Source organism: Pseudoliparis swirei, chromosome 18 (assembly GCF_029220125.1).
Source record: "Pseudoliparis swirei isolate HS2019 ecotype Mariana Trench chromosome 18, NWPU_hadal_v1, whole genome shotgun sequence".
In the NCBI taxonomy this organism is placed as follows: Eukaryota; Metazoa; Chordata; class Actinopteri; order Perciformes; family Liparidae; genus Pseudoliparis; species Pseudoliparis swirei.
The window spans coordinates 23,368,493-23,383,913 of record NC_079405.1 but is presented as its reverse complement, the minus strand read 5'-3'; the positions used below and the strand labels follow the sequence as shown (position 1 = coordinate 23,383,913).

The window sequence follows — 15,421 nt, the reverse complement described above, 5'->3', positions numbered from 1 at the left end:
GGCCACTTTATAGTGTTGCTGCTGTATCTTTACAAAATGAGGAGCTTGGTTACTGTGTGTGTATGCATGTACATGTGTGTGTGTGTGTGTGTGTGTGTGTGAGACAGAAGCCTTCACATTGTAGCAACACTCTCACACGATCACTTTCACTTGTGTGTGATGTTACAGTCTGATTGATAAGCGGGCCGGCTATCTTGAGATACGAGAGGGCCACAGGATCTTCCAGTTCTCTTGCCGCCGCCGCCGGTTGTTGTTGCCTCGGTTTCCGCATCCAGTCCTTTTCACGTCGCTGTGGTTGTTATGGTTACGCAACTGCATGCATGCGCGTGTGCGTGTGTGTGTGCGCGCGCACGCAACTCTGAGCCATCCTTTGCTTTGCAGGATTGCCCTGCGATGTATCGTTCATTGCTGTTTTGAAACAGGTGGAACTCGGGCTGCATTCAAATGTCGGCTGGCAGTTGGCAAAACTGGATAATCATTCCTCTCACCAGGAGAGAGACGGCGGGTGACACTTAACGCGCCTCCCAACAGAACTTGGCAGAGCGACTCCAACTTTGTCCAACTTCCTCATTCTGCTGGCAATGAGGACCAATGTTTTCTTTTTCTTCTTTTTTTTGGGGGGGGGGGGGGATGAAGCCCCAATTGGTGTAATTCACATGAGTTTTAATGCATCGATTCATCAGGAAATATGAAGTAATAACTGTACATGTACAAGTAAAGTTATCAATATCTTGCATGCGTTTTTCCACTTGTTGTCTTGGTTTTATCACACACAACTTGACTATTGAAACAACTTGACGATACAGAAAAAACTATCTGCCTGTTAGTCGGCAGACAAAGTTAGCAGCTAGCTGGTTGACTGTTTGAGCAGTGCGGAAAAAATTAGGCGAGGCAAGTCGGGAATATATATATATATATACATACGTATTAGCTCTTAGCTGTCATGACGTGTCCTCCTTTAAGTGTATATGGAGAAAGATTATACAGAAAGATATCAAGTATCAAGCCTGACTTTATTATTCAAGTACTGTAATACTCGTATTCTCTGGAACGAAGCAACCAATCTACTTACTGTTTACACCGACACTTGCATGCCCAATCTAGGTGAATACTTGTGTGATATTAGCTTTCTGGCGTACAAGTACGGACAAAAGTAAAACATTTTAAAGGACACTGGAACGCCCGCGTGAACAGAGATCGTTTCCCTTTGAGGCTGTAGTCAAGAACAGTGCTTTGAGAGAAGTACTAGATTGAGCATGCTCTAAATGACAAAAACGTGGCCAGAAAACTCCTAATGACCTTGCAGGTACTTGAACCACAAATAAAAATGTCGTCCCGATGGTCAAGAGGAGCACCAAAGTCGTTACAATGCATCGTCGTACAGACGGGCAGGAATGTACCAAGTAATTTCATAAAAATGTGAACCTGGTGGTGGCGCGAGAGTAAAGGTCTGGAGAGAACCTAGAAATCGGTAGGATTCATCCTTGAGTGTCCGCGCCCAATTTCATAGCATACCTGATTTTGATACATACCTAATATCCAAAGTATTTATTTTGCACCCAGCACACTGAAAGTATAGTGGATTTAGTTTCATTTTAAACTGACAAACAGCATCATGCTGAAGGTATTTAATTTCTGTACAGATCAGATACCATGGCCACACGGGAAGTCCGTTGTTGGACCCTCTCGAAAAGAGAAAGCCCAGATGAGACCGGAGAATTGTAGACGACCGTCCTAAACGCTTGGGCCGAGCAGGAGACGTCTAAAAATGCTGCGAATTGGGATCAAGAGCGGTTGAAAGTGAAACAGGAGGTGAAACTGCCACAAGAGGGCTCTGCTTGGCAGATAGCTTAACCTCATTTATCTATCACAAGTCCAGCACAGCAGTCACCGGACCTCTCGCGCTGAATATGGACAAAAAACGGTTCGTCCAAGGTTGTGCTCTACAAAGCGAGAATGGACACAGACACTGACTCAGCATTTTGTTGCAAGGTTTAAGTTTAGTTGGAATTGGACGTCAGTGCTTTGAATGCAGAGTAACTTTCAAATTCAATCGGTGGGTGGGGTCAAATCTAAACAATCAAAAAACAAACTTTGTTCAACTTCATGCTCCATTCTTAGATATTTTTAGAGCTGATGCAACTCCTCAAGAGTTTTTATTTATCTTTTTAAAATTTGGATCTCATGTCATCTCATTTCAAAAGTGACAAATCTGAAAGCAGTGATGAAGGATTTAGCCCAGACATTGCAGAAGTGAAAGTGACTCACCGAGGACCATCGATGGGACTTTGCTGAGACGGTAATAGGCTGTTCCATCAGCGAGCGTTTCCCTTGAGTCTTTGGTGCAGCATTGATTCTTTGTTTTATTAGCAAACTCAGACTCAGTAGTACAGTGGCTGATTCACAAGCACCTCGTTTTTTTTGTGCCAACTCATCTCTCATGCCATTATGCACTCTGCTGAGATGTCCCCGGGTACCACTGACTACAGAGCCCCGGGGTGCAGCACAGAGGCAGCAGAAAACATGACATCACCCTCCACCAATGTGATGAAAGGACAAATGCAGATGCAGGGCAGTGGCGAGCATTTCTGAAATACTGAGGTCACCCAGCAATGATGTCACCCGTTAAGCGTTGCATAAAAACACGGTAAACTCACTATCCATGCGTCTTCTTTTCTGCTTCGATCGCCTACAGCTGATTCGCTCTGAGACAAAGACTGTACATGAAAAGTGGACGTAGTCGTCGTTACGTCACCCACTGGTTAGGCTTTTGGCTGTCACTTCCTTTTCTTTTTTTTGTGCAACCAGTTAAAAGAACTGAAATGTTTTGCAATGTGGAGGAGTGACAAAGAATCACCAAGTACGGCTCTGATAGCGGCAGCAACTTGTCAATCACAGCCTGAATGCGTACCTCGCTTTATGGTTTTATTTGTGTCCAATATGGAAGATAGTTTGCGAAATGAACACACTGTATTAAAGAAGTCTTTAAACTAGAGATTTAGACCATAAACTCCTGTTTACAATGTTTACTGAGTGGGAAGACGAGGAATTTTCTCATAGACTTCTATCAGACTTATTTCTGCAACCGGAGGAGTCGCCCCCTGCTGGCTGCTACCTGGCTTGAGCGTCACTGGCATACTCGCCATAGATACTCGTTTTTTTGTGATACTAAACACGTTTATTTCTTGTGTAAATGTGGGTATTTTAAGTTGGGGGGGTCTGTGAAGATTGAGCACCGAAGGTTGCTGCTTGGCAACTACCAAAACATCCGCAAAATGAGTTGCTATTGTAATGTTTGTTTTTGATTAAATTGTCTGAAACGTAATCGGGAATAAAATTAGATTTTGGACCTTACAGAGAAAAGAATACAGATAGCCTTTGTCTTCCGTGTAGAGCTTTGATTGGGCGACAGCACAAACAGAAATAGGGAACTGTACTACCACCCTCCCCCGCTACACACAAACAAACAAACAAACAAACGCACACCGCCTCCCATCCCCCAACAACCAAACAATCTCCGCAGCGCAGGCCGAATAAAAAAAAAGAAGTGGCGGTGAAGCCGTGGCCGAACAGATAAATGACTTGTGGCTTGTTATTACAGCTCTGCTTGTAATCCTCAGGCAATTTACTGTATATTCTTTCCCAATAGACCTTTTAGGCTCTATTGTGCTCTGTACGTCGATGACTTGTATTTGAGCAACACTGCCTTTACAGATTCAAATGGGGGTTGCTCTGCGTGCCTCATGTTTGTTGTATTTCCTCAGGGTGTAGCCGAGGCAGAGATCTACCCAGCGACGGCATGGGCTCGGCCTGTTTGGGGGGGTAGCTACTTGACTTAAACTGTCAGCCATTTACACATCATGTATCTTTTATGAATGTTTCATGTGCTGACATAATTCCTTTCAGATCCCAGTAAAAAGCAATATGCTTCACATGAGAACACACCAGAGCATCCAGCTGATCCATCCTCATCCCACACAGCAAGGGGTTAGGCATGGCCAGGCGAATGGAAACAGAGACGTGCTATTATCAGTTGAATGCCCTGGAAAAGCAAGAATACAATGAACTTTAACACCCCAGCTCAGGGTTAGTTATCTCCACTGCATCCCACGGAGATTGAGAATAGAAACAGCCTAGCGAGAGCTTTAGCACAAAAAGGAGATATTTTGCTCTCTGTGGCCGATGTAATTAAAGCAAACGCCTAAGCCCAGAGTAGGAACGGAGAGCCTGATCGCTGACGGACTCAAAATCTCTGTCAGCAGCGTAAAAGAAAGGAGGAGGAGGAGGAGGGGGGTTGGGGGCAGCAGCCGCGAGAAACTGCTGGAGCCGGTTGCTCGATGTGAAGCAAAAAAAGTCCAAATGAAAGCTGCTAATCAGCACCAAGCTGCTGTTCTGATGCGCTAACCCCACGGACGCGTTGTGAAAACACACTCCGAGCCTTACATGACATCCTGGGCAGCACTCATTTCAATGTTACGCATCGGGCCACCGAGCCACACGTTTTTCGATTTCGCATTGATAAAAATGTTTGCCTGCATTTGACATTTAACCTGTTCCCACGCGATCGAAAAGAGGTCGAGCAGTCTGCGTGTAGCGTGAGCGACGGATGAACAGCTGCAGTTCATTTAAGAGTGTCACGGCTGTTGTAGCCAGAGAGAGAGAGAACCCAAACGCCGACATCGTTTTTACAGAAACTTTCATCTTCTTCACATGAGTAACAAATAATGGGTCAACAACGCACAAACGAAACAGTAGAAACCAACACTGAGGAATGAGACCAACAGGCTTTAAATACACAGGGAAGGCGCAGGTGATTGGACACAGGTGGAAACAATCAGGGACAGGGCAGACAATCAAAGGGACAGGAAGTGCAGGGAAACAGAGGACACGAGAGACGGGGACTTCAAAATAAGACGGGTCACAAGACAAAAAAAAATCCAAATCCTGACAGAGAAAAAGGCTGCAACAAGGCAGAGACACGTACAGTGCCACCTCACTTTGTTAGTGCAGTCCTTTCATATTCATACGTTATTATATTATACATAACCTGTATATTTAGTTTGTGTGTGGAAACTCACACGCAGCCTGGTTCTTGCTCTGACTGCAACATTAAATATTACTAATGCAACAAATTTGAAATAAATATTTACTTTGGGTAGCAAATTTTGCATTTTGCTGTCCTTAATTTCTGGGAGTGTTAATATACATTTGATGAAATATATCATTCCAAGATGGCCACACAGGATGCCCAGGAGGTGTGGCGTTCAGAGACTTCTGTTGATTTTTACTTGCTGTCCATTTTACTTGTGTACACTGCAACAGGTTCCTGAATATCCGGGTTCTGGAATTTCTGTATTCTGGAATGTCCAGGTTCCGGAATGTCAGGGTTCTGGAATTTTCCGGTTCTTGAATTTCCGGGTTCCAGAATGTTCAAGTTCCAGAATGTCCACTGTCCGGAATGTCCAGGTTCCGGAATATCCGGCTCTAGTGCATATTATAAGATTACATCACATTAGATTTAGCTGATGCTTTTATCCAAAGCGACTTACAATCATGCACTGTCGATGACACAGCTACAAAGAGCAATTCAGGGTAAAGTGTCTTGCTCAATCGATCCTCTGATTGAAAGACTGACCCACAGTCGCCATTGTATGTCAGTTTTTTAAAGTATTTTTTTATATTAAAAGATCACAGTTTGTGCACACGCCCCTCCACCCTTGGCCGTATTAGAGGAAGGTTCGTCAATATTTAATGAGATTCAGTGAGTGTATCTGTTGCACCGTTTACATTCTTTGCTTACTGTTCGCATGTCCCTGAGGAGGAATCCAGCCTGTTGACTTTCATCCTCTCTGATGTAGCGCTGCCATTCCTGCTTTGCGTATGAGTGGCCCTCTAGAAAATCGATCTAAAACCACAACAGCTTTGTTTTACAGACCATCTGAATAATTAACAGTAAGTCTCCCGCACCAACGAAGTGAATGCAATAAAAAAAAAAAAAGGTCATAAAGAGAACAATCAAGCAACACTAAACCTAATAAAATAAAATAAAGCAGTATTCCTGAGTAAGTCTTCTGTTATCACCTGTGGTATTTTTGTGTTATCGTTTTCTGATCTGATATATATAGATTTTATTGCATTATTCTCCGAAACGCCAGACGGCGTACAGAGAAAGAGACTCCTCGCCGGCAAACGCAACTGCACAGCGAGGCCTATGCGTGCTTTCTGCGAGGTCCATGCTCTCCAGCTCCTTCCGCGATGTCTGCTCCCCGGTTTTGATGAGCGAGTTGGTGGAGTTGGTGGGAGGGTTTGAATCGAGGCCTCTTCCAGGGATTCTGCAGATGCCATAGTTGATACTCAACGCGCCATACATGCCAGTTTAGTGGTGCACTGACGGTGCCATCATTTATCCAATTCAGACAGTTTTGATTGCCAACTGACAATGTCCATTTTGTCCGGAGCATTTGCTTTTCAACACGATGATTACAAATTCAATGTTTGCAGCAGTCATGCAGTCAACTAGATCTCGCGTCCCAGACGCTGGGCCCCCTCGATAGTCTGTTTAGCCTTCAACTGCTCCATACGCCCCTGTCCCTGCACTGAGGGCAGTCTACTAACGCCCCCCCCCCCCCCCCCCCCACGTACACACACCTGTGTGTATGCGGTAGGCCTACAATTCAACAGTCCCAACTACCGCATAAAAGAAACTTCAGAAATAACTCGCCTTATTTCTTTTTATTTGATCTAAGCCGGTCTTTTAATGCACTGTATCTTTGTGCACGTTAATCCTTTGTGTGTATTTGCTCATTGTAACCCTACTGTAGGCTACCGTAACGGTATGTTTTGGGCCATAAGGTGGGGGGGGGGGAGGGGGGGCTGTCAAAGAGTGTGTTAGTTTATTTGCCCTCCTCCTCCCGTCCTCAGAGGGGCGGGGTCCGCATGGCACATCAACACGAGCGGCTCGCCGCAGATGTAACCCCGGTGTCTCACGCTTGTTTTCCACTCACTCGTACTGCTCCATTCGCCCGTCGAACTAGTATTATACCACTTTATTTATTTACTTGTATTACTAAGTATCACTTCACGGTTTTGTTTTTCTTCTCCGAAAGCGTGCGAGCCTCCGGTCGGTCTGAGGCGGTTTCGCGGGGACAGTATGATGTGAATACGGAGAGCTGGAGGAGCACCGGGACGCTGCGAGTCATATGATATGTATGTATGTGCTGCTTACTCAATATGACACTCATTTAGAGTCCATATGCGGCGAAGCGTCCCACGTATTCACCCTAAACGTAACAACGGTGTGCGTAATGTGCCGGTTGTGGGACTTGTAGTTTGTTGTGGTATCAGCGTAATATTCCTCCTCAGTCACTTCCGCAGAGAGTTTGGAGTGAAACAAAATAAAATATCTCTCTCTCTCTATATATATTTTTTTAAAGTGGCGACACAACTGTGATAACTTCTATCTTTGATACATTGTGTGTTTTTCTTAAAACGTGCCCCCCCCCCCCTCCTCTTGCGATATGAAGTGTTGTATTTGCAAAACACAGGTTGTAAGAAATGTGAGTGATGAGGACGCTGTGGCTTCTCCTGCGTTTGCAGCAAAGACACAACAACGTTTGCCCCCCCCCCCCACCCCAACAAAAATTGAATAAATATTGCAAAAAAAATAAAATCCAGTGGCTCCCCCTGACTTACATTATGTATGCTGCATGGTGATTGACTGCAGCTTCTCTCTCCCATCCACCCAGCATCTCCCTGGGGGGGGGGGAAGTAAATGAAGTCTCTTTGGGTTTTAGATTGTTGGTCTGACCAAAACAAGGTATCCTCACTTTTGGGCTTCAGGAAACTATTTTATTGGTTGAACAATCAACAGTTAATTTGGGCAAACAGTTGGCAGATCAATTAATATAGAAAAGTTACGCCCCCTCGTTTCTTGGGACTATTTTCCGATGTCGGAAAAGCGAATGCCTTGCACGATGGCGTGTGTCTCTGGGCTGGAAGTCCATGTGAACATGGTGCCTACTTGGAACGTTTGCATCCCGGCGGCTGCTCCCTGCATCGCCTATTGGAACCGGATCATATTCATATCGATGTTTTTGAACATAACTTCATAATATTCGCACCGCAAAGGTGTTGCGCTTTTCCATGACAGCTTGGTCGCCTTCCACCAAATAAATCCCACGGCCAAATATCCCGTCCCTCACCTGCAGTGTGCGTGTTGTGCGTGTTTGTGTTGTTCCTGAAGGGATATTAGCAGATGATGTGGATTTAGACTCAGGAATATGTTCGTGTTAGTGGATCTCGCGGCCCACTGCTCGACTGTAGGCTCCCCGAGGTGTCAGCTTGTTGTCGGAGCCAGACTGTGAGGGAGTGCCTATTTCTGTCCTTTCTCCAAGAACCGCTCTCTCTCTCTCTCTCTCTCCATCTCTCCAACCCCCCCACCCCCTTATTTCTCTCCGCCGCTCGATGCAGAAGCCAACTCAGTCGGCCTCTGTGCTTCTCTATCTGTCCGTCACCAAAGCCTTCGTCAGTCGAGTCGACGTCAAGCCGGTCGGCGTTAAGCGATCGGTTTGAGTCGGTTGATTCTCGAGCAACAATGCCAAACATCTCCGGATTCCAGCTTCTCTTTGATAGCCAACAGGTTACGTTTGACTTTTGAGACCAAATAAGTGATGACGGAGCCGGCCGCTGCATTCCTACAGCGGCCCTTTGTGTAAAATACAAACGCCGGCTCCATATAGGGCTATTCGCGTTCTCCTGCATGGTCCGCGCGCCGGGAGAAGTTTCAGTCTGTTGCAACCTGCAACCTCTACCACTACCACACACTGGAACTTAACTAGAAGAATAGGCCTTTAAAAAAAAAAAAGCTGGCATAAATTCTTGCCGGGGGGAAAAAAAAGACACGCAAGACAAAAAAACCGCGCAAGTAAACAGTCGTGGCATGGAGACGCAGCTCCGCCCAAGATCAGCCAGGAATACTGTCACAGTCAGCGGGGACCTTTGGAAGAGGCAGAAGCTGAGTTGAATTAATTCCCAGCGTGTTTCTTTTTTTAAAAGCCTCCTATTGTCTGTGCGTGGTTCGGGTGGGGGGTGGGGGGGGGGGGCAGGGAAGGTCTGATTGCGCCAAAACCATGTGAGTCACTCGCGAACAATGCAATTCTCTGTCTTCCTCCCCGCTGCACGCTGCTCCACAGAAATTCGGGCGTGTACAGAAATAAGCCGTTTACAGCCAACTGCTGCTCTACGCGCGACAGCGTTCAGCTGATTGTGTTTCGAGTTGAGTCGAGGAATTCCTTCAACCCTCACCTGCGACGCGTTGACGTCCGCCCCCACAGGACGGATCTCGTCGCCCGACCCTCGATTCTAATACGGTTTTGCTTTGTGTTTGCAGACGTGATGGACCAGCAGAGGGCGCTACACTCGGGTTGCCTGGTCGCGGGGGTCCGGACGCCTCCCGTCCGCCGCAACAGCAAGCTGGCCAGCCTGGGGCGCATCTTCAAGCCCTGGAAATGGAGGAAAAAGAAAAACGAGAAGCTGAAGCCCTCTGCGAGTGAGTGGGCTTCACGTGTTCGTCATTTTTTTCTTTTCCATCGGTTCCATTAACACGTTTGTGTTGTTTAGCCGCGGAGAAGAAGGCAGCTGCGCGACAGAAGAGCGATAACCTTGTCAAGAGGAACCCCGGGGAGACAGAGACAGGTGCAGAATGAGACACACACACACACACATGCAATGTGACTCTGGGCTGATCACAGATGATTTGTTCGGCCACATGATGCCCAACTGCGCCGGCTTATTCCCGTCTTCTCCCGCTGTGCACTGTACGCAGAGTTGGATCTGGCCTGCGGAGGCAACGTTGACGATCCGGACACCCCGACTCAATCCGACGCCGAGGACAAAGACGAGGAGCCCGCGGCGCCTCTGGCCAGCGCCAGCGAAGACCTGGGCAGCGATTTCGAGGTGTCAACAGGTAGAGTAGGGTTGTTTGTCACACCCCCGGTGTTTAAAGGCCTCAACGATTAAAACCGCATGAGGCAGTTCCACATACTTGAATTGCAAATGAGGAGAAAAAGGGCACTTAAAGCTGCTCTCATCAATATTTATATAGAGTTTAACAACGGGTAATGCACTCTGTTCCCTTCCGTCCTAGGGTTATTGTTTTGTTTCATTCTGACAGCTCGCATGTCTTATCATCCAGGTCAGTTTTTAATGAAAAGATAAACCCACTGTACACTCACTGCCCAGCACCATTAAAGGGCCTGTTCAGTTTGTATCCTAGTCACAATTTTAACTAAATATAAAAGGGATCCATCTCAAGATTTTTTAAATTTATGTTATGTGCTTGAGGTGGGAAAAGGGTCCATTTAGACCAAAACCAGTCGATTTTTCTCATTGATCCGATGTGGTTTTGTAATTTGTACAACTTTACTGTCGTATGTACATCTATTGGTTGTACCCATGAAAATGCAATCAAATGGAACCGTTTTAAAAACAAAAGATGAATAAATAAGTAAATAATGTCCAAAAACAGACATATATTGGTGGTGCACAGTTACCTGGTTCCGAAGTCACTTCAATCGATACTTTATATTTAAGACAAATTGTTCTCGTCAAGGAATCCTCCATGCTTTTATTTATCCAGCAATCCATGAGTGGATTTCCCCCTTTTAACATTAAAAGTTTTCTTTTCCTGTTTGTGATCGAAGCCGATGAAATGATCGATTCAACTCAAACTGGTGGTCTGAATGAAACTCCACGCGTCCTCACTGTCCACTAGGTGGAGACAGAGACCTCGTGAACAAGCCAAGCCTTCGCGTCACCGTTGCTGATGGTCTCGTTTCAGTGCAAGATGTGACTGAGGATTCAAAGTCGCCGGGAGGTTCCGGTCAGAGTGAAGACGGAGAAGACGAGAGCGCCTTGCTGAGCGACCGCGGTGACGAGCTGCCGACGGGGAAGGTGGAGGCCGCCGAAGGGAAGCAGCAGCAGACGGCGGCAGCGGTGGCGTCGGTGGCGTCGGCGGTGGCTCCGCCCCGACGTGCCGCCGTCTCTCCTCCGCCCCGACGTGCCGCCGTCTCTCCTCCGCCCCGACGTGCCGCCGTCTCTCCTCCGCCCCGACGTGCCGTCGTCTCTCCTCCGCCCAAAGTGCCGCTCAAACTGCTCCCCAGACTCGGCAGCCTAGACCGTGAGTTCCTCGCGAGGACCCACCACCCAAAGGCCCCGCTGGTTTTGCAGCAGTGCTCTCACGCTGATGGCTTTCCTTCGCAGATGCTCCATCAGTTCCAGTTAAGAAGTCTCCAGCCACTTTACCCCGGAACTTCACTCTTCCCAAAGACCCCCACGGCTCCCTGTTGAGAGGCAGGATCCTCACACCCGCCGGGTCCCCGCACCTCGGGTCTTTGCACTCGCAGCTGCCCCCCAGCTGCATCATTGAGGAACTGCACCGCGCCCTGGCCACCAAACACAGACAGGACAGGTCAGCCTCTCTCACACATGCACTGGAAATATTGAGTTGCCTTTTGTTCGTGTCGTTTATATTCCACAGGTGGAAGATCTACAATATATGAGACTTTTTTTTAAAATTATAAAATGAAAAACAAATCATATTACATGATATGATATTGTCCCTGTGATAATAAATATGTACGTGCTTTGTTTGAAGAAAACTATAATCCAACCCCAAGACCCGTGGTGTAAGACAGGCGCAGTCCTCCGGCCAATCACAGTTGAGAATTCCCCCGAGTCCGTGCTTTGATGAAGTTGTAATTGACAGACTTGTCTCGTGTGATGTTGTGAGCTCAGTTTTCAGACGAAGGAGGCGCGCTCCTCTCTGAAGCGCCGGCTGGACGGCCGTCTCTCCCGCACATCCAGCACGGAACGGGAGCCCGCCGGGCAGTCGGGGAGCAAGCAGGTGTCCGACGAGAACAAGGAGAACTGGCGCCTGGACGAGTACCTGAATGACCAGGACGGCTGGAACGACTCCATCATCTCCGGTGCGTCTGCTAGGCAGCAGGCGGTAACGCGCTCTGCCGTCGTCTGCAGCTTTCGATATGCGGCGGGTTACGAGGCGGCGTAATCAATGCCGATGTTTGTGTGCAGCGAGGGCGTTGTCGTCAACATCTGCTCCGGCGGCTTAATTGGGTCAGTGGTGCACAGCCGCCCGCGGTTTAACTTGTCTGTGACCCCGGGGGGGGGGGGGGGGGGGGATGAAAATATGGGCATGGCAGAGCCGTGGAGTTATGATGGAGGCGACAGACGCCCACGCCACCGGCAGGAGCGCGATGCAAATATCCGATGGCTGCAGGGACAGGAATGCAAATGTGTGATGAAAAAAATCTATATGTATTAAAAAATGCATTAGAAATTATCAGGGGTGAACATTTTTAGGATTTTTAAATATATATATAAATATACACTTTTGTATATAAATGTGTATGTGTTAATATGTGTATATATATGTATGCGTGTATATATATATATACACGTGTATATAAATATGTGTATATTTGTGTGTGTGTATATGTATACAAGTATGTGTATATATATATATACGTGTGTGTATATATATGTGTGTATATATGTATATATATGCATGTATATATATTTGTGTGTGTATATATATGTATATATATATATACAGTATATATATGTATATGTGTGCATACATGTGTGTGTGTCTATATATATAAATATATATACGTGTGTATGTATATATATATATATACGTGTGTATGTATATATATATATACGTGTGTATCTGTATATATATATATATGTGTGTGTATGTATATATATATATATACGTGTGTGTCTATGTATATATATATATATACGTGTGTGTATGTATATATATATATATACGTGTGTGTCTATATGTATATATATATATATATATACCTAGAACATTAAAGCCCGATAACACTATGTACATATTCTTCTTGAAACGAGTATGCATTCAGGTATTTCATGAATGAGGTGTTAGGTCTTATGAGAAAAAGCCCCAAAGCATGCTTGTGGTGGCATCAGCTCAGCGGAGGTTTAGCCGGAGATCCACTGTGGCGCCACTGACCTTAATCTGGTGCTCCGCCGCGACAGGCACCCTCCCGCGCAGGATGCGGAAGGAGCTGCTGACCGTGAAGCTTCGGAACCGGCCCAGCCAGCGGGAGCTGGAGGACCGCAACATCTTCCCGGTGCGCAGCGACCAGGAGCGGCAGGAAATCCGGCAGCAGATAGAGACGAAGCTGTCTAAGTGAGTCCCTCTGTGTGTGTGTGTGGAACCATATCGGCCATCAGTTCCCACCCCCACACCCTCCTCCGCCCCATCTATGTCTCTTTCATCACTCGGCATCCCTGTTGTCTACACTTTTTTCGGCATCCCCTAACAAACGAACATTCCTTAAACGCATCCCTGTTTTGGGTTTTGGTCTCTGTCCACGACGCACAATGGTCCCCAAAACAATTCTCTCACTTTGGTTGGTCCTTACCTCAAATAGCAAGATTTGTTTTTTCCACAGCGCTGTGTCAGCACTAGAGAAAGGTCGGGCTCCACACGTTATCATTCTGGTATAGTAGTTTAAACCAGCTGCAACTGCCTTGGAAAGTGTCAAGTACAGCAACAAAGTTCAGCTCAAAACGACGCGCTGCTCAGTGCTGCGTCGCTCGCGGTCAGTTAGAACAGCGTCGCAGAGATAATGGGCAAACATAGATGCTCGAATGGTTAGTATAGGACAATTTTTTATAGGCTAGTTTTAGCAGCCAAGGTTGTTAACGGAAGTGGAGGAGAATGCCGGGTCCTGGTCATAGACTCGATTTAAGAAGTGGACCTAGTCCCCCTGACGGCACCCATCGACTTGTGCACTGCTGTTTTGAAGCCTCGAGTTCGTTGTTTAGTTTTTTTGGGCCGTCACCATCTTGGTGAGAGGGTGGGCCTAAGTACAACAGAAAGGGAAAAGACAAATATAGACGACCAAAGTGTTACAATTTACTTTAACGAACACACATTGTGAAAGGGTTAAAGTTCGAAGACGATAAAACAGGCACTGCTCAAGAGAATAAAGCAGGTTTTAAGACTCGTCCGCATCAGTTTCACTCTGAAAAAACAGAGGTTGCCGCCTGGTATTAGCACACGTAATCACAGTCTAGTACAGTATCGTAAGCCGCCACAATGATGGTAAGTCATATGAGGATAAGAACATGGGAACAAATCAATGCATTGTATCTATTATATCAGCCTGAGTCATCGTGCCATCTTTAGATCCTCAATGACTCCAAATAACTTTTCGAAGCACGTTACCGAGAATGCAATCCCCCGATAACGGCAGCCAAGAATAATACGTGGCAGATTGCAGAAAATTGTTACCTTGAATCTGTTTTCATAGACACAACAAAGGTTCCTCTCCGCAGATTTTCTGGGTCAAGTGTTCTGGTTTTTGGAGTGTGCAACAGGATTCTCTGAAAGGCAGAGGAGGAATGCAACAGAGAACATCATCGTATTTGTCGTGTTACGTAAAGAGCCATTGGCTGGTATTATGGTGACTTAAATGGGATTAACAGTCAAATCAGGTTTGTTTTTAGGGAATGATACAGTAGCAGGGTGTGTTGGCGGGCCAAAGCAATGCTTGACTCACTTCTGGTACCAGTACCTTTCTCTATTTCATTCTCCACCCCGGATAGTACCCCCTTGTAACCTCAACAAAAGTAGAATTTTAGAAAGTACTGGGTATCGGGTACTAATTGCGAATGTAAAACCCCCCAAAAAGGATGGAGTTGAGTTGATTAAGTAGAGTCCTTGCTGTACCTTGCAGGGGAGATGTGGAAGTAAGGACAACAGCATCTCTTTTCAATCAATCAATCAAACTTGATCTATAAAGCACCTTTCATACAGGTTCATACAGGTTCATGCAGGTCAAAGGGGTCACGGACAAGCCGAAAGATAAGACGGTACATGTGTGGGTCATGAAAAATGGCAGAAAAGACTAAACCAATTCCGCAATTTAATAATTTGATACTACATTGTCTATATTGTCTACAAACCATTGTTAATCGAAGGCCTGGCTGAACGGGCAGGTTTTTACGTTATTGTTCAAACATGTTGTAGTCCTTGACTTTGGAACATGGAACAGAGCCAGAGGACCTGCGGGGCCGTAGCTTTCTGCACGTTCTCTATATACGATAAACCATGTGTTGGACATGTGGCCTGATGCCAAAAGTCCAAATGAATGAAAAGGTTAACTCTCTGCTGGTTGTGTAGCCAATGTATGCGAATGCTAAAAATAACCGCCCAGGTGGCCAAACCCCCCAAAAATACAACAGGTTCAAATTGATTGGTTGATTTATTGATTGATTGATGCTTGGCTACAGTGTGTAAGCATTAGTGAACGTAACTGAGCAAACGAGTCCATGGTGCGTTTAGTGGCTTTTCAGGAGATGC

The 15,421-nt window shown here is 46.2% G+C and overlaps 1 protein-coding gene across 3 annotated transcripts in view; it reads left to right on the top strand.

Annotated features, from left to right (window-relative positions):
* The window catches only part of phactr3b (phosphatase and actin regulator 3b), a 34,795-nt gene that overhangs the window by 1,443 nt on the left and 17,931 nt on the right, over nt 1–15,421 (top strand). Inside the window, exons 2-9 of one of the 3 annotated variants that reach the window (XM_056438564.1) lie at nt 7,107–7,206; nt 9,389–9,547; nt 9,619–9,693; nt 9,824–9,964; nt 10,838–11,176; nt 11,260–11,467; nt 11,794–11,984; nt 13,087–13,240. In XM_056438564.1, coding sequence (XP_056294539.1) covers nt 7,200–7,206; nt 9,389–9,547; nt 9,619–9,693; nt 9,824–9,964; nt 10,838–11,176; nt 11,260–11,467; nt 11,794–11,984; nt 13,087–13,240 — 1,274 coding nt within the window. In that variant the 5' untranslated portion in view covers nt 7,107–7,199. Of the gene's footprint in view, nt 1–6,968; nt 7,207–9,388; nt 9,548–9,618; nt 9,694–9,823; nt 9,965–10,837; nt 11,177–11,259; nt 11,468–11,793; nt 11,985–13,086; nt 13,241–15,421 lie in introns of those variants that run through there. The other 2 variants (XM_056438563.1, XM_056438561.1) reach the window with 2 other exon arrangements.